This window comes from Homalodisca vitripennis, chromosome 1 (genome assembly GCF_021130785.1).
Source record: "Homalodisca vitripennis isolate AUS2020 chromosome 1, UT_GWSS_2.1, whole genome shotgun sequence".
NCBI classification, from domain to species: domain Eukaryota; kingdom Metazoa; phylum Arthropoda; class Insecta; order Hemiptera; family Cicadellidae; genus Homalodisca; species Homalodisca vitripennis.
The window spans coordinates 144,214,853-144,240,430 of NC_060207.1; the positions used below are offsets into that span (position 1 = coordinate 144,214,853).

General features: G+C 33.2%; 1 protein-coding gene and 1 long non-coding RNA gene across 4 annotated transcripts in view; one reads left to right on the top strand and one right to left on the bottom strand.

The window, feature by feature from the left end:
• Positions 1-25,578, top strand: part of LOC124372838 (modular serine protease-like) — a 56,535-nt gene that overhangs the window by 22,413 nt on the left and 8,544 nt on the right. For 2 of the 3 annotated variants that reach the window (XM_046831245.1, XM_046831260.1), the window contains 6 exons: positions 6,411-6,554; positions 7,843-8,084; positions 10,371-10,580; positions 18,206-18,376; positions 20,590-20,711; positions 22,985-23,152. In XM_046831245.1, the coding sequence (XP_046687201.1) occupies positions 6,411-6,554; positions 7,843-8,084; positions 10,371-10,580; positions 18,206-18,376; positions 20,590-20,711; positions 22,985-23,152 (1,057 nt within the window). Of the gene's footprint in view, positions 1-6,410; positions 6,555-7,842; positions 8,085-10,370; positions 10,581-18,205; positions 18,377-18,419; positions 18,585-20,589; positions 20,712-22,984; positions 23,153-25,578 lie in introns of all 3 variants that reach the window. The other variant, XM_046831251.1, reaches the window with a different exon arrangement.
• The window catches only part of LOC124372855, a 51,596-nt gene that overhangs the window by 10,509 nt on the left and 15,509 nt on the right, over positions 1-25,578 (bottom strand). Inside the window, exons 2-3 of the long non-coding RNA XR_006923372.1 lie at positions 21,919-22,127; positions 20,243-20,634 (exon numbers count right to left, since the gene is read on the bottom strand). This is a non-coding gene — a long non-coding RNA (uncharacterized LOC124372855). The remainder of the gene's footprint in view (positions 1-20,242; positions 20,635-21,918; positions 22,128-25,578) is intronic.

Consider the following 25,578-nt stretch of genomic DNA (forward strand, 5'->3'; position numbering starts at 1 on the left):
ATATATTGGTTTGTTTGGATCTAGTTTAGAAATAGAAAATTTGCAAATGATAAATGACTTCAAACAGAACAAAATTAATGTACAAACAGTATTTGATAAATCTTTTAAAGAATTATGTAAATCGATGGCACTTTTGCTCTCATTTAATTAAAATTTCTAACAAGACTAGCTAAAAAACCACACTAATTAACTGGTATATTCCTGCCTAAGAAAAAACAAAAACTAGAATGTTGACCCATTATACAATTTACAAAAGTCTAATTAGGCAAGGGTCTGTGCACTATCAGGCTGTATATAACGTCTACTTATAACAAAAAAGAATTACAGTAAGAAAAAGGTTAGCAGTTGATGCGTTTATTGGAAGTGTTCCAAATCCCTCCCTGCAAGGGAGCGTGGAAGGAGATAAGCACATGAATCTTCTCCAGCTCATAAATCATAGCTGTTTCAAAATTTGTTTGTTTCAAACTCAAATGCTATGGATTACTATTAGCTTTCTAATTGTATCATTAAACATAATTAATCTGATTAGTGAACCACTTGCTATTGTTTTCATCAAATGCTTGAATGAGGGATATTTTGTGCTATCAATCAAAACTAAAAAAATAACCCCAATTTTAAACAAAGAATATAAAAAAATACCCTTAAAAGTACAGACCTATTTCAAAGTTTCTATATTTACTAAAATATTTGAATCTTTAATATACAATTAGCTTAGTTATTTTTTGAGTCAAAACTTACTTTCACATTTCAGCATGATTTTCGGCAGGGTAAATTAATACCTCTGCAGTACTTAATTTAATTGATTTATCGTTGGACGCTTTTGAAAGAAAAGAGTCAGTTTCTGTAGTTTTGTGTGATCTTAGTAAGGCTTTTGATAGTGTTCCTTGTAATATTCTATTACATAAACTAGAATTTTATGGTATTGAATATAGCTGTTTAACAATAAAGCAGTCATATTTATCCAATAGGAATCAATTTTCTTTATTAAAAAATTAATGTTTAACTATAAAACCTGTCGAGACAGGTGTGCCTCAAGGCTCCGTTTTAGGACCTTTCTTTTTCTCAGTATACATAAATGGTTACCTCAAATTTAGTCACCTCAAATGACGACCTTATGTAATCTGGAAGAATTGCTACTAAATACAATTTGACAATACCACAATTATTGTACTTTTCTTTCTTGATAATATTTGTAATCTTAATGATGACAAATAAAAATTATTTTGATTATAGTTTGTTAACTGGATGTTAGTGCCTCTAATGAGCTTCATGAAGGTTCATTTCTATATGAGGAACATCGAGTTCATTGATGGTACATGTCACTCCATGGGCTTTAGTGAACATTTTTACATTGGTCTTATTTATAACCATAATGGTAACAAGAAATACGTAACATAATGGAATCGTAGAATAAACTAATCTGTAAACAGATTTGGGTACAATAATATGAAATTTTAACATGTGGTACTAATTGGTTGGTTAGTAGGACGTTTGTTAGATTCTATCAGGTCCTTCAATATTCTGCTGCATCAGTTTATATATACGATACATGCACTGTGTGCATGTTTGCGCGTGCATGTGTGTAGAAAATAGAGATTAATGATGGTGCTAGTTCCTCCATGAGATTTAACTGAGAGTAAGCAAAGATTATTTTATAAATCTGGGTAATATCTTGAGAATGAATTAAGCTATAAACTTGAAATTTTGTACATTTTGCTTAGCTATCACTAAGATGCTTATAGGTGTCTTGAAGTTCTGGTCCTCTTCTATCTGTCTGTTTATTTTCCAATGGATATCTCAAGAACGAATTGAGCTATGGACTTGAAAATTTGCCCTATGGATGCTTTCAAAAACCAGTGCTGGAATTGTGTCCGAGCACCATGACATCAGGGCCGGCCTTAGCTAATTTTATAGTGTAAGCAAATAGTAGTTTTTGGCTCCCCCCCCCCCGATAAAAACCGTCATACACTACACCGTTTAGAACGGTAAATGGTCACATACCTTGTACCTAAATAGTCAACAAAGGGGAACAAATTAGGAGAAAAAAAAAATAAGCTGACAAACCGAGTAGTTTATGTTTCAGTTACCAGTCATGTTTCATTTACAAATACAGTGACACATTGTAGACTACAATTACGATACATTACATTATTAAGTTTAAGTTATGTGATGTATGATGGAAAACTCAAAATCGATCACTACAATCAATATATTGTGTGTACAAGTCATTGTTAAACGTCAGGGTTGTATCTACAGACAATTCAAATTAAAAAATAATAGCCACCTAATATAATTACAATTATAGGTTTACTCAATGTTGCAATTAAAAAGGAATTCGTCTGGCTTTTAATTTTGAAAACTCTTGCAGTAGAATGTCGGTTTCCATTTCATTTAGGGCAGGCTTCATTTTCAATCGCCAAGGTTGCTAGTTCCCACTTAAGTGTTCTTGGCTCTCAAATATGATCGTAGTAGGTAGTTGTTTATCAGTTTTAATTTGGAAAAAACTTCTTTCGCCACTGGCCACAGATACTGGGACCAGCGTTAACAAGATTCTCAATGCTACAAAAAAAATATTTGGAAAAGTAATCCACATAACCACGTTTGGTTATAAAAGACAACGCTCCAGCTGGGTGACTTGTAGGGGGGCAGCATTGGTCCAAAGATTTGAAGCTCATCAAACAGCTCATCTCACGTTAATGTCATATTCTTTTGGTTTGTCATCTCCATCACCACCGCTCAAAAACTGTTTCAAGGTGTTTGCAGGCTTTCTTTAACTCTGATTCACTCCATGCTTTTCCTTTAAGCTAGCAATATTCATAGAGAAATTTAAAACCTTCACTATGGTTTTCCATCAGTTCAACAAATCTCTCCTTTAACGAGGATATTGCTCTATCAAGCACAACAAAGAAGAAATTTACATTTAAACAAAATCTTTACCAGAACTTGCAGCTTCATCTTCACTCTCGTAAGAAAAATTGTTTTTTAACTCTCTTGGTCTAAACTGTTTTTTCTTGTTCAAAGTCACCTGCAACATCAATTTTTTTCTGCAAGTTTCCTTTGCATCAGTAATTGACGCTGTTTAGTCCTTCTTCAGATATCATAGTTTCCAAAAATGATTTTACACCTCTTAAGAAGATCTATTGAACTTTGAAGATCACATTTGTGACCTTTTGCAACAGTTTACTAACCATGTTTGTTTTTATTACTGGATCTCATGCCAAGTTACAATACAAACAGAAAACTTGTGCTTTGCAGTTTTTTTTTTACTAGTCCTACGGCAGTGGCGCCAGTATGTCTACCAAATGCATCAAGGTTCTTGTCTTGTGGAAGAAGCATTCATATAATGCATCATTATATACTTCTTCAAATATGGTCACCTCAAGGGTAATAATTGCTCTCATATTCTACTTTCCCACTAGTGTTGCATGAGTGGTTTGACTGTTAGACATCGAAAACGTTTTTCAGCAAAATACTCCATCTTTTGAGTTAGAACTAGAAAAAAAGTTATATTTTCTTGTATGGTGCTGAAAACAGTTCTACTGCACTATTGGGCAAGACAGAGCTGCATCGTTAATTACCAAGTTCAGGGAGTGGTTTCACACATGGAACATAAAATGCTCTAGGATTTAGATCAAAGGATCCACTTCTGAACTCCAACATGCTTTCCCTTCATTGCCGAAACCATTATCATAGCCCTGACCCCTCATGTTTTTAAAAGGAATTCCTCGTTCCTTTAGTTCTTTCAATTAATGCTTCTGTGAGACATATTCACCTGATGAATCTTTAATAGGGAATGAAAACCTAAAAAATGTTCTTTAATTATCCACATCTTCATTTTCAGTAATCTTCACAAATCTTATCCCACAAACGTCATTTGCTCAGTATGGCTAACGTCAGGAGTGCAGTCTAATATTATCGAATAATATGTGGCTTGCTGTAGGTCTTGCAAGATTTTATCTTGGATCTTGGCTTGACAAGGGAACAGAATGTAACTCGCTCTGGATATTTTTGCTCAAATAATGAACGTGTGTTTCTTTTGATTTGATCCTTCCTCATCAAGTGTTCAGCCATAAAAACATCAAACTTTGCTATGTGTTCTACCAATTTTTAAAATGTTTCCGTTGTTGTTACGTTCAAAAAAAGGAACATCCTTTTCCCTCGAAAGGCCAACCCTGTGTCCCCAAAAAACAGTACTATACACAGTAATCGTTTTCTGAGGACTTGGTGCCAATGTATTCAGTTTCAGCCATGGATAAGTCTTTCATGTTCTTCATCAATAGTTTTGTTTATCGTAAACGTATACAGAGAGCTCACGCCAAAACGTTACAGTTTTTTAACATGATGGAGAGGGATTTTTCTCGTGACTGGTCAAAAAAAAACAAAAAAAACAAAAAAAAAAAAAAAAAAAAAAAAAAAAAAAAAAAATAAAAAAAAAAAAAAAAAAAAAAAAAAAAAAAAAAAAAAAAAAAAAAAAGTTTCACTTGTGTAAGGTTTTGCCAGTCATGAATACCGTGGTCACTAGCGAAGAAGAGAAATTCGTGTTTCCATACAGTTTGCAAGGAAAAACAAAATGCTGCATTTTTTCGATATTGAGTATAGTACCCAATTTCTGTGAACTTGTTCTCCGTTTTTGCACAGCTTCCTTGTGTAATGATTTGAAGAAAATCTTTTTTTTTCCTACCTTTACTGTCCGCAGGAAACTCTTTGTCAGTGACTTGCTGAGGCCCTCGTTCAACAAGCACTGTTCCGAGGTACCTCGGTCATTTATTTTGGGTGGCCACTTCCCATACAATCATTTGAAATCACAGGTAATGTGTTTGTGTCCTTGTTCGGTTCCTGGAAGACAAAACAAAACATTATAGTGGCATCGTGGTGTAATCGCAAGAGATGTATGATGTGTGATAACTCTGTTTTAAATTACCCTTTTCAGGATTTCAAATATTTTAATGCATTATTTATATCTATATGTTTATTATAGTCTATAATAAATAGGCCTTCCTATTTAGGTTTAACTAAAATATAGTAAACATTTTTAAAATCATCTTTTACACCTATCTATGTTATGGTGGTTATAAAAAAATAAAAATTGGTTAAATAAAAGTCAAATAAGGACTTAAACATTTGTGTGTTTTTTGTTTGCGGCCTCCATATTGAAAACGGTAGGCTCCTAATCATAATCATATTCATGATTAATAATTAAAACTAAGCTTGGCCGAGGTTATTGCTGGACCTAGTTATCCTAAAAATGCTAAGTAAGTTAATATAAGTCAACTTACAAATTTCAATGACTTGTTGGACTATGCGTAACAACAGACGTAGATGAAGATGACGATGACATCACTGTAATCAACTAATAAATCATCATCCACACACTTTGGTGGCGGCGGTCACTACAGAATCGTCAACAATCCAATATTTGATGGTGGAATGGTTGGAAATGGTGTTTCTGTAGCTAGATAACTATGGAATTGACTGGTTGACGGTCCAGCAGAACCTTCAGATTCAGTTATTGGTAAATTATTGTGTCAAACATCATGATCTAATTCGGTGTTGTCTCTACGCTTATTGATGCAACTCGCACATAATGGGTGGATTTCGTTAAAAAACCTCTTGCAGTGCTTTACACTGCTTTTCATCTTCTTTAGATTGCTTTTGCAACTTTCTTTTGCGGTTAAATTGCTCAGATGTTTTTTTTCTTGCTCGACATTTCGTGTTAATTAAAAACGGCATTAATTTTACAACTTACTTACAGTACAACGCACAATCAATGTAATTATATAAAATAGTAAGACAGACAGCTGTCCACGGCGAGGGGTGCTTGCGAAGCGGCGCTAACAGTGACCGTAAACGGTAACTGCGTGACTCAGACTGCTGAACAGAAATAGACATATGAGTCATGGCGGTACGGTTCCATGTCACTCGCAGTAAGGGGGTGGAGGGTACTCGTGTGTATCGGGTGCGGTGCATTATTAAGTCAGTGACTCAGGGCGCACGTGTGGCACAGACGCCACCCCACAGGCGCCCCTCTCTCGCGGCGCCACCCGCGGCCGCGTAGTTCGCGTATATCACGGGCCGCCCTGATGGACACTACTACTTGATTTACTAGCTAAACTGCTATAAATAGCTTAATACGGGATGCACTCTGATTTATTAGATGTTACACACAAATAAATTTAATTTGTTAAGAAAAGTTATCGCACTGCTGCTAGTAATATTCTCTAAATTTTGTCAGAAACAACTTATGATCAAGAGGAACGTTGTTTACAATATTATTTCTAGACTGATAGTAATTTTCTAGGCAAATGAGCTTATTGATCTTTAAGTTAATTTATTTTCATTATATTTATATGTGCTGCTGTTATGTAAATTTTTTAGAAAGTGAAATATAACTGTTATATTTTGATTTCTAGGTGTGCTGCCAGCAGTTTCCAGTGTGAGTACGGAGCTTGCCTGGAGATGTCTGCCAGGTGCAATAACAAGCAGGAATGTCACGATGGATCAGATGAAGCTGGGTGCCCCACTCCAAAACCCATGTCTACTGAGCAACCTCTCAAGTGTGTGCCTAAGAAATACCAGTTTCTAATTTATTAATTGAAGTCTTGGCTATTATTGTAAATCAGTGATATAAAACCGAGGTAGAGACGCCAACAAGGGGCTATGAACATGTGTTTTTGAAGTGGTTACAAAAGTGTTTACCAGGGTGCAATAGCAGCCCCTGCACTTTGATCAATGCCCACGCCATGGGTATTAACTACGTATTTTGTTTGCTCAAATCTGTCCTTTTTAAAATTGATTCTCTGTTTTATTCATACTGTAAATCTTTATCCGTCCTTACCAGCAAAAGTGTTCAATTTATACGACAGTTAATAGTTCTAATCTTTTTCTAGAACAAACAAATATAAATATCAATTACGTCATTAGTGGCTTGCAATAAAACATTATTAGTCTTACACTCATTTGGTATTGTCTGGTTAAGCGGTTTGTATCAAAATATAGGGTGTCTTTAATACAAAATATCAAACTTTACTATCCATGCTCATGTTAAGATGTAGCATACAAGGATATGTTCTTGTAAATAGTGGCTACACATGAGTCCGGGGGCACTATTCCAAAGGTAATTCAAACCTAGATGCCTCACTGTGGTTAATACTGTGACTAGTAATCAGAATTCTCCAGTGTTTGCTCTTTCTGGTGAAATTGGGGTTTCTAGGTGCCCCACTGTTAAAATACTAGAAAGCTATAAACTAGCCAGGGTAAAATGCATTGTGCCCTTAAATTATAGGGTTATAACTTATTACAATATTCGTGCAGTTTGCGAACCTTATAAATATGTCCTATATTCACTTGTAGAAGTTATTAGTTTAAAAATAATGTTATAAATTAATAGCTCCTTTTAGATTTCAGGTTATAACTCTATGACTTTTCCAAAATCAGTGTAGGAAACATACTATCAAATTAAATTTGTTAAATATTATTATTCTTAAATATCTTGTTTAAAAAATGGTTTAGTATTTTTTAATTTGCATTTTGTTAACTATAATTTGTAAAATAAACCATTCCGATCTTGTGACCTATCAAAGAAAAGTACACAAAATACAGCAACGTCTATGAAACAATCTCATTTTATCCCTGTACAAAACAATGTTTGTTTAAGGTTGGCATTCTGTAATTGAGTTTAAATTACAAACAATGCTTCTACAAACCATAATTATTGAAATTTGAATAATATTGGTATACCTATATAATTGATGGTTATGCTAAAATATTAATAAATTTAATCCTTTCCAAAATTAGTGTAAGAAACATACTTGATTAATTTGCTAAAACAGCCATGTTTTGCAGTCCTGTGAACGTAGGAAATAGTTGCATACTGCCACAGCATCCTCAGAATGGGTTCTACGTCTCATCCCAGTGTGGGGCTGGGGACAGTCGCACTGCCTGTCGCAATATCCCTGGGACTCCTGTGCCCGACAATTGGCTGCTCAAGTACACGTGTAATGCAAACTTTGATATCAGTTCTACAGAATCAAATGAATACTCAGTTTGTAGTAAGGGTGAATGGAAAAATCCACTAGACTGTATTAGTAAGTATTACATCATACCTACCATTGCACCATAGTTATAATGACTGTTTAATTAGCGTTGATAAAGTAATTTGCTCGTCTTTCAGAAATATTCAATTTACCATATTACCAAAAATGGGCTTGTGTATAATCAAGCCATATCTTGGACATCAATAGGAGTATTTGGGCAAATGTAGATACTGAAACAACTTTCCCAAAGAAAAATACAATTTGAGAACATTACGCAAATAACACTTATGCATGCAGGTCATGCAATCAGTCTTTGTTTGTGTCAGTCGAAATAAAATTATTTAATCAGAGATACTTTTCCTGAACCCAAACTGAAGTAGAAAATATTTTTGTATTAATCCATTAGGAATTGTTAATACTTAAAGAGTAATTGAGGTATCTTGAATTCAGGCTTTCAGAAACACAGCTGAAAAAAAGGATATTAAGAGACTGACTGATTGGAATATACTAGTTTTAACCTTGTCCAGTGACTTGCTAGAGCGTGATAAGTGAAATGTTTGAGTGTGGTGTGTTTTGAGAATAGAACAGCATAATAAAATAGTGGTGCTCCGTTAAATTTTATTTTAGGCTGGGTGAATCAGTAACTTCTACTTTTAAAAAGTTAAAAAAAGCTTATGAAAAATATTTAAGAAGTCTGAAGTAGATTACACATTAATCTAAACAAAAAAAACAAAGTACAAGTAAAAAAGTTGTATCGTATACATTTGAAAGTGACAGTAAAATACTGTTTTTCAATATAGTCACCATACAAATTTAGGCACTTATAGCGGTACCCGTTTTGCACAAAATGTCTGGTAACCTAACTTCTGTGTAACAATCTCCTTGAAATTTGAGAAAAATGTAAGTAAGAGTTCCGTTATTGTGGATTGGTGGTCTTCGTTAACCTTCTCATCGACTTTAGAAATAATTTCATCGGTCACAACACTTGGCCATTTACCTCATTTGTCATCGAGCACATTAGTTCAGTTTTTTTTTAACCTCATTCACCACTGATTCACTCCATCTTTAGTAATTATAACATTCCCAATAACTTCACATAGTTGGCGATAAATCTCAATTAGTTTATTTTGCTTAACCAACAAAAACCATATTACCGACTGCACTTCACAACTCACGGGATTTTGAATTGCGTCACACATTTTAAACTGATATTGTATAACATCAAGGATCGATAGTAACCTCTTACTAGCATGGTTTGGTAACTACTGAAAAGAGAAATACCCACACACCAAAATGGCCACGATAGTCCTGCCCCTAGCGACTACAGAGCAACACATAATCTGCTTTCTGATAAAACCTTATACATAGTAAACTCATAATTATAATATACTTATAGAAGTGTTTACATATTCCTAGGATACTGCTCTTAAAACAAAGGTAATGTCTTTTCCTAAAAATCAACACGGCTTTTATTTATCTTCATGATTTTACAAACACAAGTGAATTTGAATTACAAAATGTTACAATAAATGTATTAATTGTAAAATATAGGGTTGTGCCCTCAAAACATATGTATATATTTAAAATTAGCTACCACAAGGTTTATTGGCTGAGCCTTTCTTTAATGCAATCCCTCCCACCGCTTGAAAGTGAAAACAGATTTCTGTCTTTGTGTGTATTAATCTATATAAACAATACCTTTTTCAATAAGTTACCATGGAGGGTTAAAATTTGAAATTATCTTTGAAACTCAACCTCTACTAACTCTATATCTAAAATAAAATTGGTAAATTCAAATGGGTCCATTGAGGTTAGCTCTCCAGGTCAGGATGTTGTATGCTGTGGAGTGAATTCAAGGCAAAGCCTCCCATACTGATTTGAAGTCTGGCGTGCCTTTAACCTGGTCACCCACCATATTATCTCCAATCTATGAGGGATATCCACAAAAATATGTGTTAAATATTTAGAATAATGTAATGTATTTAGATTAATTGTATCATTCCAAAGATGTAAGAACACAATCTCATTAAAGTGTATTTATAACTTTCTTTTACAACTTGAGGAGGCTACTCTATACTAATTACATTAGTATAATATAATCTGATAGCTTTACCTGGATTCTTGTTGTTGAAAGGGTTAGTAGAAATTTCAGGTGAAACTAGAAACCTCATTCAACCTTCACCTTCAGCGTTTATCTTAACCTCAAACCATTCTTAAAATCTCCAATCAGCTGGTCAAAATGTCAAGTCTTTAGCTTTTGCATGATTCAATATTGAAATATAAAAAGACATTAAATCTTATAGTTATCAATTATTAAAAGGTATGTTTCTTTCCCAGAACTGTGTCCACCCCTGGAGGCAATCAGTATGAAAATAGACTGTGAATATGATGGGCGAGAAGTGCCCTGTACCAAACGGATGAAGCCCAATACCACAGCTTCCGCGAGCTGCAAGCAACACTATCGGGAGATTTACTTGAGACAGTATTCCAACCTAACCTGCCTAGAGAATGGGGACTGGAGTCACCGGCTCTTCTACTGTGCTCCAGGTATTCTACAACCTCCAAATATTAATGTTTTGGTTTTTGTCATAACACCTGTAGCTATAGGTCAATATCTGCCCCAACTACCTCCCAACATTGTCAATCATGTACAAAGCGTTAATCTCAATTATTGAAAATTTTGTCTTTTTTGTTTAGTTCGATGATTGTAATAGTTCCTAGAACAATGCAGTAGTTAAGAATAAAACCAAATGGTTGGTAGAATATTCACTATAACATTGAAATTGAAATAATATGTTTATGCACCCTCTGTGGTATTTATATTACTATTTGTTTTGATGTCATTTATTAATGTACTTTTAAATAAAGAGTATAAAGTTTCTTTTTTATCAAATGAGTAGTATATTTAAGATACCTCATTCCTCAGTTTGTGGTATGAAAAGTTACCAATTGGTATAGGCTTAATAATTCCAGCTTCTTAACTGGGGTGGCAAGGCCCACCAACGGTCTTAGGGGTATGGGATAAGGATAAAATAGATGTGGGCACATTCCTGAAAAACTTTTAGAATTTAAGTTGTTATTTTGGAAGCGTTTCCAGATTATTTTTAATTGATTGAGTGCTCCACCTTATTTTTTTATCATGTGAGTAAAATGAAACAAACAACATGAAAAAAACAAAGCTTTATTCTTCTGTTACTCACTTCCATAAGATGTGTTTTTATACAAATGTAATCTTCCTTTTTGGCTTGACTTAAAGACATAAATTATTTTGAGATACTCCTTTTGATATACAAAATAGCTAACAAAGGCAATTTCTCCTGACCAATCATATTCCTAACATATATTTTCAACTACTGCAAGCAAGAAAGACACCTCTCACCATCTGGATTGGAATTACAAAAAACACATGTTGGATGAGATCATCTCCTCCCGACATTATCCACACAAAAAAACAGCTATCTGGACAGTTGAGGATCTAATTGATCTTGAGGTAGTTATGATGATGTAAGCATAATGGGTCATCTAGTGCTAATCCTAAGTAGTCTATGAAGAGGTACCTGGTACAAAACCCTGAACACGAATGCTTACTGCAATACAAGCTCTGACATTCTGAATGTAGGCAGTAATATGTTTAATCCCTGTCTATGATAACATTCCTCCTTACATAACAAGGGCTCCTGTATTAGGACCACATCAAAGCCTTCTGCCAAAAAGCGTCTGAAGAAAATATTTGAGGTCGATCTGTGTGTTGAAGGTGAACCTGAAGAACTTTGTCCCCATGATTCTATCCCGTGTCTTCTACTGGATCTGCTCCATCTCAGTGAACACCCTTCAGCTCCTCACTCTCAAAGACTCTCAGATTGCTCATTGACCAGAATCACTACAGTTCCCCAGAATCAGTTCAAGAATTCCCTTTATAGATATCGCTAACATTCCTCTAGTTCTCCACAGAAATCCAACAGTTATGTGTGGCAATCACTTCCAGGAGACTCACAGCATTTTTCACTGTCGGAAAACTGTCAATCCTGAGGAAGAACTTGCTGGATATTATAGTCATCAAAGACTACGCCTATCCCCCTAGCACAGTTGACCCTCAGCCTGACCCCATGCCTAATTCTTGTCATCCAGCATCAAAATGCCATTCCAATGTTATCAATGTAGAGAGGTGAGATGAAGCTTTAGATTGGTCCGACATGACGCTGACAGGGCGCTGTTGTTTGGCAGCATGAATACAAGTTTGTTTGTTTTTTTTCAGAAGAATATGTTAACGAATTTTATAAAGTCTTTTGTGAAAATTATATAAGATTGAGAACGGATGTTTATTCACATATTTTCAAGAGTATGACTGGAGTTTTGCGCACCCTGGAGGTGTACAAACTGCCAAAGACAATCATCAGGTCCTCCTGTGGAATTTCATCACCTTTGTCCATAGTGGCAAAGATGGCATAACGCTCTCTAGTCCTCCCTGGTTAGGACCAAATACTCCCTGATTATTGTAGGATGGTCAAAGAGCAGGTGTCCACAGTTTCCTCCAGCTCTTTACATAATTTACAGAGCAGATCCTCCCAAATAATACTATCTGTGAAGATGCTTCCTCAGATGCCCATTTCCCATAATAAGACCTACGACCTGAATGGACAAAGATCTACCTAAGGAGAGAACATCAGATGCTACCTACCCTGGAGGAAAGTGACTGCAGAATCAGTCTACTCATCCTTAGATCCAGATACAATCTTTACCTTATCACATGTTCAGTGTGAACATATTTCATGATACTCCTAGAAGATTCACACCTAAAAATTCCTCAGAACGGTTGAGACCCTGTTATGTTAGACACTGACACCAGGTTAACCAAGGCATCAGCTCTTCCATTCCCAAACCCCTCTTAACCAGATAACAAAAAACCAGTAACATTGTTTATTCTACCAAGAGAAAAACAACCTCAGACAAGTTTGGACAAGAGTCCAATGCCTTCAACTATGTGTAGCTATTTGTGAAAATGCTTATCATCATGCTCCTATATCGCAGATGAAGATTCTCATGAAAACACTCCATCATAGCTGTGATTTCTGCCTGAAAAACTGTGGGATAAGAGCCCATAGGAACCACCAGATCCTTGCTTGGTCTCATCCCTACAATTCCAGCAGCTGAAAATATAATTTCTTTGTATCTTTTGAGACCTACTGCTGCTTCTATCCATCTATATGTCTTTGGAAGTCTATGAAACTGTTGAAATCTTGAAGTACAGCAGTGCACGAATTGCTACTTGATTTAAAGTTACTAGTTATTTGACATTGACGGTTCCGTAATATTTTCTTAGCAATAAGTACAGTAACATTTATTTTGTCATAAATTCAATTTATTTGTTTGGATTTTTAGTTTATTTTCACAATTTAAAAAATTGATTCATCAAAACTAGGGTTACTTTTGATGTTGAACGTATTCTCGTGAGTTATAGTCTTTCTCGAGATTTGGGTATGCAAGATTATACAATCTCATGAGTAACAAGATTAAGCGAGATATCGCATGGTTTAGAAGGATTAGCTCCGCAAGACAACATACTGTCTCACACCTCAGCAGTTGCCATTACAAAAATCTATGAATCAAGCAAATTCTTTTTGTTCCCTCATCTAAAAAATTTCACTCTGAGGACAAAGATTTTTGTCAAATGAAGAGGCAGTCACCTTCGTGAACAATTATTTTGCAGAGAAAAATGCTGAGTATTATTTGGACGAGTTACAGAGATGGGAGCTTCGCTGGGAGAAGTGTGTAGAGTTATAAGGAGACTATGTTAAAAAATATAACACAAATTTCAGAAAAAATGTCTTGTGTCTTTGTTGGGTTGGAAACTTTTCAGACCACCCTCGTATTGATAAACATAATGAAGATTTGGATGAAGTTAATGAAGAGCTGGTAAAAATAATTCCTGCATATAAGTTAGAGTTAGGAGACAAATTAGATCCATCTAGCTACCACCCCATATCTTTGGTACCCATCATTGGTACAATCTTTGAGTATTGTATTAAGGAGCAACTGTATGATTTTTTTTCTCGTTTAATTATCTTTTATGTTATGTGAACAGTTTGGTTTCATGCCTTGTTGTAACACCTGTAATGGTATTTGAATATGTTGTTGATGACACAATCTTAAGTTTTGAAAACAAGGCTGTACAGTCTGCCACTTAAATTGATTTGTCCAAGGTTTTAGATTGTATTTCACATAGTTTGATCTTGGGTAAACTTGCTCGTTATGGTGTTGAGGAAATTCAACTCAGTCTTTTATCATCATATCTTAACTTTTGGAAACAGATGGTTGTTGAAGATAATGATAAGTCTAACTTTAATTAAATTCAAAATGGAGTACCTCAAGGCTCAATACTATGCCCATTTCCTTTTACTATAGCAGTCAATGACTTTTTCTGTAATGTTCCATGAAAATCTGTCCTTTATGCTGACGACACTACACTCTTACATTGTAATAATGTTACTGAACATTTTTTATTAGAGCAAGATGCAATGTTAAAAATGGCTGTTAAGTGTTTTCAAGCTAACTTTTTAGTAGTAAATAAAAAATAAAACTGAAAAAATTTGTTTTGCAATAAACAATATATTTGAAAAGTGTAAAACTGTTTAACTGCTTGGTATTTACTTAGGTAGTAAGTTAAATTGGGAATACCTGTTGTAAAAAGTTAGCTAAAGTTGTATTTTTACATCGTAAGTTTAAGTTATGTGTTAGTAACGAAATGCTCATTATGTCTTACTATGCTTTTTTCACACACATTTGATATACAGTGTCAATTTATGAGGTAACACTAGGGTATCTAATAAAGCTTTTATATGGCAGAAGAAAGCTCTTAGAATAATTAAAGGAATACCGTACCAAACAGAGAAATGGGTTTACCTATTTTTAGAGAATTTCACATTATGACATTACCTTGTATATATATTTTTTACTGTATAACAAAAGTTAAAGAAAGTTTAAAATGAATATCAAATTAGAGAAAATACATACAATTATAATATAAGAAACTTTTATGAGCTTGGTGTACCACCAATTAAACTAGAAAAAACTAAGAAAAGTCACATTTTTATTGAAATAAAACTTATTAATAAATTGCCTGAAGGCAGTTCATTTTATTGTGTCAATGAATACCTTGCCTGTGAAACTAGTGATAAAAAGTTGTAGACATATCTTATACTTTTGTTGTTTTCATTCTCTTGTTATTGTCATTTGTTGTTGTGTATATTGTTCTTGTTGTTAGTTATTTATAAATTTATTATTCTTGTTAAATATTCCACTTTATTAATATTTTGAACTTTAAAGTAGTTTTACGATACGACTGTAATTATTACTGATAAGTATTTGGACGAAGTCAATTGCATATTGCATACTATGTTTAAAGATGAATAAAGATATTGAATCTTGTAAAAAGAAAATCTACTAGAGGTAGTTCTAATATAAAACCTACAGGGCTTTTGGAGTTGAAAAAGGTTTCGAATCCTCAAACCGTTATAAAGTATTAAATTTAGATGTAGAAGATGAAAAAAATATACAAACTGATAACTGACATTGAAGAGTAGAGAAAAGAATCGGTATCTAGGCATAAAATATATTTTTGAAAAACTAACTTAAAAACTAGAAGAACTAGAAATTAAAACCAAGGACCAGGAGAAGGAACTTTTAACAGTGCAACAAATGTTACATGATGAAGAAAGAATTGCTCATGAAAAAATATTAAAAAACGCTTTAAGTATTCTGACACAAACTGACTTTACCTTATATATATATATTTATACCAGTGCTATAACTAACTACTTGTTCAAAATAGAAATCGGTCAACCGAAAAAAGTTACAATTGAAAAGACACAATTTACAATTTCTACTTGTATAGAAAAGATACTAGTAGAAACGTTTCAGAAACTGGAATCAAATTTCTCAGTACCCAAGATGAAAAAATGGTAAAATCTGAGGAGCCTACACGTCTGTGTATATCTACTTTGAATAAAATGTACTGCAATTATCCTAACCTTCAACAAAAGATCAGCTCGAGGCAGAAGAAAGAGCACTGATAAAAAAGAAATGCTTTCCATGTCACATTACAAGAAAAAAAAAAACACAAAAATCACATGGATGAGATAAAACACATGTCTTTGATCACATATGTGTTCACTCAGCTGTACATAAAACACTTGAACACAATAACGATGAAACTTATGAACACTTTTTCCAAAGCAATATTGTCTTCTAAAGAGAGCTCATGGAAAAGCTCTATAGGTACTCAGTAGTCTGTAATAACTTTTCGTCAAACGATAACACCACCAATAATGTTTCTTTTCCACCTCAACCACCTTCCTTTACATCAGAACAAATTGCAGAACAGTCTGATGTACTAAACCTGTATAGGCAGCTGTATAAACAATGAAATATGAACAAAGAGCTGAACAAAAAAACAAAACAAATGATTTATAATTATAGGGCAAAGGATCCTAATAAAGATACCAGAGAACTTAAACAGTCTTCACATCAATGGCTGATACTGCTATAAAAAGCAACAATCCTTCTGAGAATATTTTATGAAATACTGATCAGCAACCTAACATTCCAAACTTTTGAAACCTTAGAAAACCAACTGTAAGAAAGTAAATAAATCAACTCTCTTCCTTTTAAATTTTCTTCAGGAGTGGATGAAATTTCTTCAAGTTTTAAAGGCCTGCAAGAAAGAATTGGCTTATCCTATTACTAACTTTATATGTATATCCTTCCAAAGGGCCAAATTTCCCAGATTACTAACACTCTCTTAGGTTATTTCCTTTTTTAAGCATGGTGATCATACTGGAGCAACTAACAACCCGCAAATCTGTCTGATTTCAAATGTGTCCAAAATATTTGAAATAGTTGTGCTTTTGTCTTCTAAAATAATCCTCTAAATGTTGTCAACAACATGGATTCACTAAGAACAAATTAACATCAACTGGTCTGGTTAGCTTCTTTGAACACATAATTGAAAGACAAACACAATTACTGCAATACTATTAGACTTACGCAAAGCCTTTGACACCCTTGACAATGAATAACTCTTAACCAAACTATTCTCCTTGGTGTCACAAGACAAAGAGCAGAATGATTTAGGAGCTACTTGACCAATAGAAAGCAGGTTGTTGGTATTAACCTCAGTTAAAGTCCAGCAAATTAGATCCCGTCCTTTGCCAGTTCTAAGGGATGTTCCTCAGGGAATTGTCCTGGGGCCTGTTCTTTTCACAATTTTTACCAATAACCTTCCTAAGTACTGCATTGACAATCTATGTAGAAAGCTGAATATTGGGATATATATTATAACAAGACTAATAAAAATTAGTGACACAGCTAAAACAGCATACCATGCACTGTTTGAACATAATCTATGTGTCTTAGTGTGGGAAAATCTTCATCAAGCAACTTATATCATGTTTTAGTGATTCAGCAAAGAGCAGTTAAGCCACTTGCTGGTTTGCAATCGAGATAGCTGTCACCCATCCTTTATCAACTTATCAATACTAACGGTTTTAGCTCCGTATGTTTAGAGGGGGTAACATTTGTTCACGAGAGTGGACTACACAGAGGTTCCAGAATCCATCACTACATCGCTCTAGGTGCAGCAAACTTCCATCTTTCTGTGCACTGACTGGCTATGGTGCCAGGAGAAGCACTCATACATTGGAGAAAAGTTGTGGAACCACTTACTAGAAGATCTCAAGAAATGTAATGTAAAAAGTTTCAAGAATGAGTAAAGACGTGGCTACTACGAAATCCCTTGTACACTATTGGAGAGTATCTTGGAAGAGATTTTGTATGATATGATGAAAACTGAAGATCAATATAAACTGTTTAAATATCAATTTTTAATATCACTTTAATAACATTGTTACAATTCTCCATGAATATGTAAATAAAGAATATTGTCTATTATTTTTATGAGAAGATTAATATCTGTAATTCAGAAGTACCTTTTTTTTATTTTCATTCTTTCTTTTTGCCACAGATAACCAACTTATGCTGAAGGGATTCTATGACAAAATTAACTATAATTTTTTGGTTGACAAAATAACAATTTTTCTTCAAGTACGCAAAAGAAAAGAAATCATGTACTTAACTATTTAGAGGTAATGTATTTATTGCCTATTTGTTTTACTTAGATTGTGGTGTTTCAATTGGAGTAACAATCTTGACTCCGCTTATCTACCATGGCTCAACAACGCATCAGGGAGAGTTCCCCTGGTTAGTTGGTCTGTACTACATGAACGATGAACGCAAGTGGGAGCAGAGATGTGGCGGAACCCTCATTACACCTCATATTGTACTAACAGGTAAATCTCCACACCTTACTCATGTTTGATATTGCTTGAACAGATTGCGGTATATCAAGTACATTAACTCCACTCATATCGAATGGTGATCCCGCCATCCTCGGTCAATTCCCTTGGTTGGCTTCCATTTTCATGAAAAATGAAACTGACCAGCAGTGGGAACAGCAGTGTGGAGGAACGCTAATCTCTCCTCACATCGTTTTGACAGGTAAGATCTTCCAGGCAATACAAGAATTACAAAGTGAATTAATTTGACACTAATAAACATGGTCTAAATAAACATGTTTGTTTGTAATTCTTTGGCTGCAATAAAGTGAGGTTGTTACAAATGATCTTGTTAATAATCAACTGTAAACTTTTGTTCAAGCACCAAAATGGCTTTATCTTCCTCTTTGAAATTAAAACTAGTGAAATTAAAGAAAGTTAAGATCAAATTTCGTAAAGCATCAACTGATTATTGTTTACTATAAGGATTGCTTGAGCTGGTTATTGTATTATCAACAATTCATTAATTTGTCAGTGATTTTAATGATAACGGATTAATGTAGCTGATGTAATGAATAACAACCATTGGGACAAAATATATAGGATAAAATATCCCAGATAAGCTAAGAAGTGTTTGTAACGAATTTTTATTAATTTAAGTTTATAAGTTTAAAGTGATCATAATTGTAATTTAATGTATGATTGTTAATATCATTTGACAATTTACAACAAAATATATAATATATTTTTCACAATGTATAATTTACATATGTAGATAAGCAACACAAAAAACTCAATTTGTTACTCATGCATTAATTACATTGTTCATAATTACGTTTTTATTTTCCCTATGTTTTCAGTTAAAAATAATAAAAACTTATGTAACTGTAACTGTCCCGTACATGCACTAGTCTATCTCACCAATATTTTAACATACCTAACACATATCTGTTAAATTTACCTTACCCAGGGCAAATATATTAATCTTGAGAAAATAGAATTAAAACTTGCCTAATTTAACTGATTGTCACACACATGCTCCACGTACACTACCCGAAGGGTGACCACTCTACCCAAGGGCCAATTTTTAGAAATTTCGATAATTTGTAGCACCAAACATTAAGTGTCATAATTTAAAAATCACCAAGCCTTGACTTAAAACTACATGAAAAAGATTATGATGTGGGATCTGGAGCATAGACAATCCAGTGCAGGTAATTTTTGCACTTCCATTGTGTAAATAAATTTGAAATCGTTTACAAAATATTATGGAAATCCACTTTTAAGAATGGAATCTAACACATTCAAAATTTAAATCCTTCTCAAAACAAACAAAAATCTAATGCAATAGTCTTTGATTCTCTGGCGTTTTTGCTCAAAACCACAGTCATGTCATTAATTACAGAATCGCGGTAGTTAAATTATGGAAACACAAAATTAGCATAGCTGTCGATCAATTTCTTTCTTAGGGGAAGTTTTTCTATCGATTTCAAGAACAACAAGATAGTGTTCTTATATAATGCAAATTGGCTCTTGGCTCCTAGACTATTAGTACTGAATGATCTGTTCTTTGTTGTAGGTTCATAATTGGATTTACTTTTCTTTCATGGTGGGTGACATAATGTTTCCAGTCCATAAACTTTCTAATAATTAATGACTGTAAAATTATATTAATCTTATTATAAGCAAAGTTAAAAGTTCCTTAGTTAATTGGTTATGATGGATGATAATTAAAAGAAAACTGTAATATTAAGGATATTAGCCATAGTTAAGTGTAAAAAATGAATTTTGTTTATTACTCTTTAACAGTGGAAAATGTCTGTCAAATTCCTGTTACCAAAAAGATTAGCATAGCATCAAAAACAGTTTAAAAATACATACCTAAGAATCTGGGTCCTCTCATGCAGTAAATTGCTGAATAGTAATATTCTCAGAATGTTTTATGTATTGAATGTTGATTTATGTACAATATCATTATATGTGCAAATGTTGTGTTTAATTATTGTTTAAAGTAGGTTAACCAAATTTTATAATAAGGAACATTTAACTTTTTTTTTATTGTACTGTTGGTGAATTTCTGTTTGAAATTAAAATTGGGTATAACTCATTTAACTTTATTTCAAAATTAAAAAGGAAAAATGGCAGCATTAGAATTTGATATAACTATGAATTATTAAAGGTTCAATTTATGACTGACAAAAGTGTAAATGTATTGTTTGTGATTACAGCTGCACATTGTCTTGTTGATGAAACTACTGGTTCTCTCCGTGACCCTGAAAATATGAACGTAGGACTTGGAAAATATTACAGAGATTATTATAAACTAGAAAATTATTCAGCCATTGTTGGTGTAAGTATATATAAATTACTGTATATTAACCCTTCTAACTCCAGCTTTTTCCGTAGACTTAAAAAGCCCAGAAATTTTTTTATTTTTAAGATGATTTTGTTATTTTTTAATTATTCATGAATAAGTATACTTTTAGATAAAACAACTGAAAAAGTAATTTTGCAGAGATAACTTTAAAAATCTGTTGTGTGTATGTGCGCACACACGCATAAAGTGTGTTTAAAAATGAGTTAATTCAAAAAATCAGAATTTCTACAAACATACATTACATTAGCCCATGTGCTGGATGAATAGATATAATAATCATAGTACAATATGCAAATTGTTTGTTAAAAAATATAATAATAAACTATCAATAATTAACAGTTAATAAACATCTATGAATTAATGACAGTAATATATGAGATTATTCCTAATTAAGAACTATAAACAACAACCATATACCTTAATGTCTAATTAACAAAAATATATTTTAAGCAAACAGCAATAATGTTTAACATCTCTAACTAACAAAAGTAAACCACAAATATATAACAATGGAGTTAATAAAATTGTAATAATAGGTTTCTGAATTATTGGTATTATTAGAAAAAGAACAGGTTATATTAACAGCCCCACCCCATACTAACACAGCTACAAGTAGATAGCACAATATTCCTGAGCTGACCTGTACCCAGATAGTGAAAAAGACAGTTAAATAATATAATATTTAAAATATTTATATTTTACATACACAACATCAATGCAAGAACTAGGGCTTGTGATATCCAAAGCAAACATTTTGGGCAGCTTTCTTACACTTTATACAAACTGTTGAAGGTTTTATGATTACTCATATTTGGCTAATAAAAACAATAAATAATACAATAAACAAGAGGTTTCAATCACACAAACTCAACATAACATGTTTATAGTTGATTAACAGTCAACAATGAGTCACTTTAACTTTGTCGGGCGGCAAAGTAAACTGCTCTCAAAGATGATGATATACAATGCTAATAGCAAGGTTTGTGGTTTAAGTATATAGTTTGTTTGTTCATCTATTACTATATCAAACCTGGTGGGATTTGAAAATCTCATAACCCAGCTAGCTACAAATGTCAAAAAGAGCGGGTGTCAGGCATTTTAGCCAGACATACACTGTCCCAATATATTCGATACTGAGATTATAAAGGGTAAATATATTAACTTATAGAAAGTTATTTACCTGATGTGAAGCAATTTATTTGTATTGTATAGCATGTTTGGATGGTATATGCAGACAAGTACTAGAGCTGTCCGCACCAAAGTAGTCCAATTATATTTGAAGCAGTGTTGCCATGTCGCTGTTACAACCAGATATTCCTGCTACGACGTGGCTTTGGTCATATATTATGAACATATATGACGTTTACTTGGTTTACTTGAACATACTGTCTGCAAAACAAAATAATTAAATCAAATGTATGTATTTTTTAAGGTAATAACTGATAATGTGTGTTTATTGTAACTGTGTTGAGATAGAATAGTAACTTTCGATACACCTAAAACTGGCAACAGTGTTGTGAACGGGGTATAGAAGGGATTTTAGTTGCACCAACAACAATCGGACTATTAAATGTACCTACATATGCAAAAGAAACATTAAGCAGTGATGTGTGGTGGATAAAATATTAGGTGAAGCAGCAATGTTGCTTGATGAATAATAACGGTCTTCATTGTCAATAAAAATGCAGAGAGACAGAAGATTATCATCCATTAAACATTGGGTATGGTGTTCACAGACAGAATGTTTTGAGATAATTAGGTCCTATAAATCGTATTATTAATTACTTTTTACTTCAATTTTGAATTTAGTTGCAATTTTTCCATTTGGAAAAGAAAGCATTCCCATGGATCTTTTCAAAAGGTTTTAAGTAAGAAATTGGTTTAAATATGAATGAATACATAGCCCATTCATTGTTGAGATATCCTGCAGACAGATAGACAGACAGACTGATTGGCAGAAGAAATATTTTGTCAGCTGCCTGGTGATAAAGAGTACTAGACAACAAAGAGAGTATTAAATGATTTGTACAATTTTTAGTATCAGAGATTTGATTCAAGTAATTTCATAAATTTACTATATTTGTTGGTTAAATTGTCCAAAAAAAAAACACACAGTTATCTGTTGGTCTTGTACGCCTGTTAGAAGATCCCAACAAGAATTATTCTTTTTTTAAATACAATGCAACATACTAATCACATTTTTCTATGTAATTAAAGATAATAAAAATATACATTTAATTTGTTAGGTTAGGGAGATTGTAGTACCTCGCTTCTACTCCGGCAGAGCAGCCTTTTTTGCACTGGACATCGGTCTTATTGACCTCAAGACCAGTATCCAAGTGACAGCCTACATCATGCCAGCTTGTGTGGACTGGCAGGCCACCATCACTATCAATACTGGGACCACAGGATATGTAAGATACCTTGATAAAACTTGTTAACATTTTGGTGCTTTCTGTGTTTCAGATGACATTATCTTGATAAAAGTTAAGATCATTACATTTTTCAAGAAGCTTCTCTTGAGTATTTTAAAAATTATTTTATGAATTTAATCCTTCGGCCACCGGGCGCTTAGCGCGGCTGACTAGCGTAAATCACCACAGCCTAAATCACAGTTTTTGTAGTACTTTACATAAATCATTCTAAAAACGTTACTATTAAGATAGTACAATATTTTTTACTTTGTTTTTTCTCTTTAACTGTACTATAAGATAAACACATTCAATTAATTTTTTTTTATATTCAAAAAGTACTCCAAAATCAATATAAACAAAACAATATTTTATACATAACATTTATTTTCGTATTGAAGTACATGTAATAATTAAGACCTGTGACAATTTTTAAGAAAATTGAATAGTAAAAACACAGCAAGAAATTATTCTCTAAATTTGATTTGTAACATATTCTTACATTTCATTATTAGTCAGTATGGACAGTTCGAATTAGTTTTCTGGAAGATGTTTAGACATATTCTTGTATATGTACACTTTAAAAAAATGTAATATGTATCTTACCAGAATATTAAAAAAAACTAAAAACCAAAATTATTTACACGATTATGTACAAAACTTGTGTTCATGACGCTCTCCTCTTCTTAGCATCTGTGCTTTGTCAAGCACAGGAGATGAACGCCTTTATTGCAATGTTTGCAGGCGTAACGAGTTTTTCTCCTTTTACCTCCTGAATTTGTACTCTGAGCATTGCTCACTGAGCAATTTCATTGTTTATTTTCCGGTAAATGGTAAAGAGGGTCATTAAGGAAACCTGTATGTTGTACCGGATCACCGAGCCATTCCTCAGTGATTGCTTCTATAATCACTGAAAGCAATAGTTCTATAGTTTTGAAAGCTAGTCTTGAAATGGGCTTGTCTGTATTCATTTTACAAAGGATGTACAGGTTCACATCATTCTAGAAAAATGTGGAATGCTACTTTTTTCCAATAGCGCAGAGTACGCCTTTCATCCAAATAACAATAGAGCATTTGCTCTGCCGAATCTACTCCACTCATGAAGGCATTGTAGTGACAGATCATTTTAGGCCACTGATTATAAGGACTTTATTTCCCTTTTTTTGGATTTTAATTTATCAGTGGCCTTACTGTCCGTTTATAGAAGTAATACTTCTAGCATTTTTTGTGACGCTTTTTGGCGACTACGTAGCATAAGCAAATCGTCCTAAGTTATCTAATCTTATAAGAAGTACAGGCAAAAGCATCAAATGATCTTGCTCTTTTAAAAACTTGGCTTGACCAATATGTCCTCTCTCTTAATATAACCAAAACAAAGATTATGCCAATTCCCCGAGAAATAGTACAGATTATAACTTAAAAAACTTGGCTGTTCTTAGTTGTGGTAACAATAATTATCTTATTAATATGTGTACTGGTGAGGAAGTAGATAAGGTGGATTCTTATAAATACCTTGGAGCAATTTTTTATTTTCGGATGACCTTGACCTACCATATAGATATTTTAGTACAAAATTATAATAAATATGTCTGCTTTCAGACAAATTAGTGAAATTTTTATGGAAAAGAAATTAAATTAGCTTATTATCCTTACATTTAATCACTTCTTTCTTTCGGAATCATTGTTTGAGGAGGGCAGGGTCATCTATTCTATATTCCCTCTTTGTTTCTCAAAAATATATACTAAAAATAGAATTCAACTGACACTCTACTTAGAGAATCTACTATTCTTACTATTCACCAACATTTTTTTTAAGACTCCTAATGTGCATTTACCTCAATTTAAAGACAATCTTTTCAGAAATTATTCATCATCATGATACTAGATATGTGCATAATGTAAGTACTGTTATTTTACAGTTACGTAGAGTATTCTACAACAACCCCTTTTATATGTCCAACATTCTATATAGAAATATTCATGTTCATCATAGTAGCTCCACTCTCTTTGAATCACCCTCTTTGCCTGTTTTCAAAAATAGAGTGAAACAATGGTTAGGTATTCCAATTAGGTATCACACAAACAGAATCCATTATATCTGTAGATTACTGAGTAGCCTGACCTACACCACCCATCCTTAGGCACTTTCTAATATTACACCCGACCTCTAGACTACCATACTACTATTACTAATACACCACACTACCATTCAAACTAGACGCTACATTAATATACACTACTATACTATTATTACACAGAACCATGCTGACTTGATCTCCCCTGGGCCATGCACAATGATGTGATGCCGTTGCATTATTATAGATAACTAACACTAATTTGTGTTTTATTAATTTATTACTAAACGTAACTAAGCCAGTTCTCATAATTAAATCATGTTTTTCTTTCTTTTATTTTCAATTATAATTTTT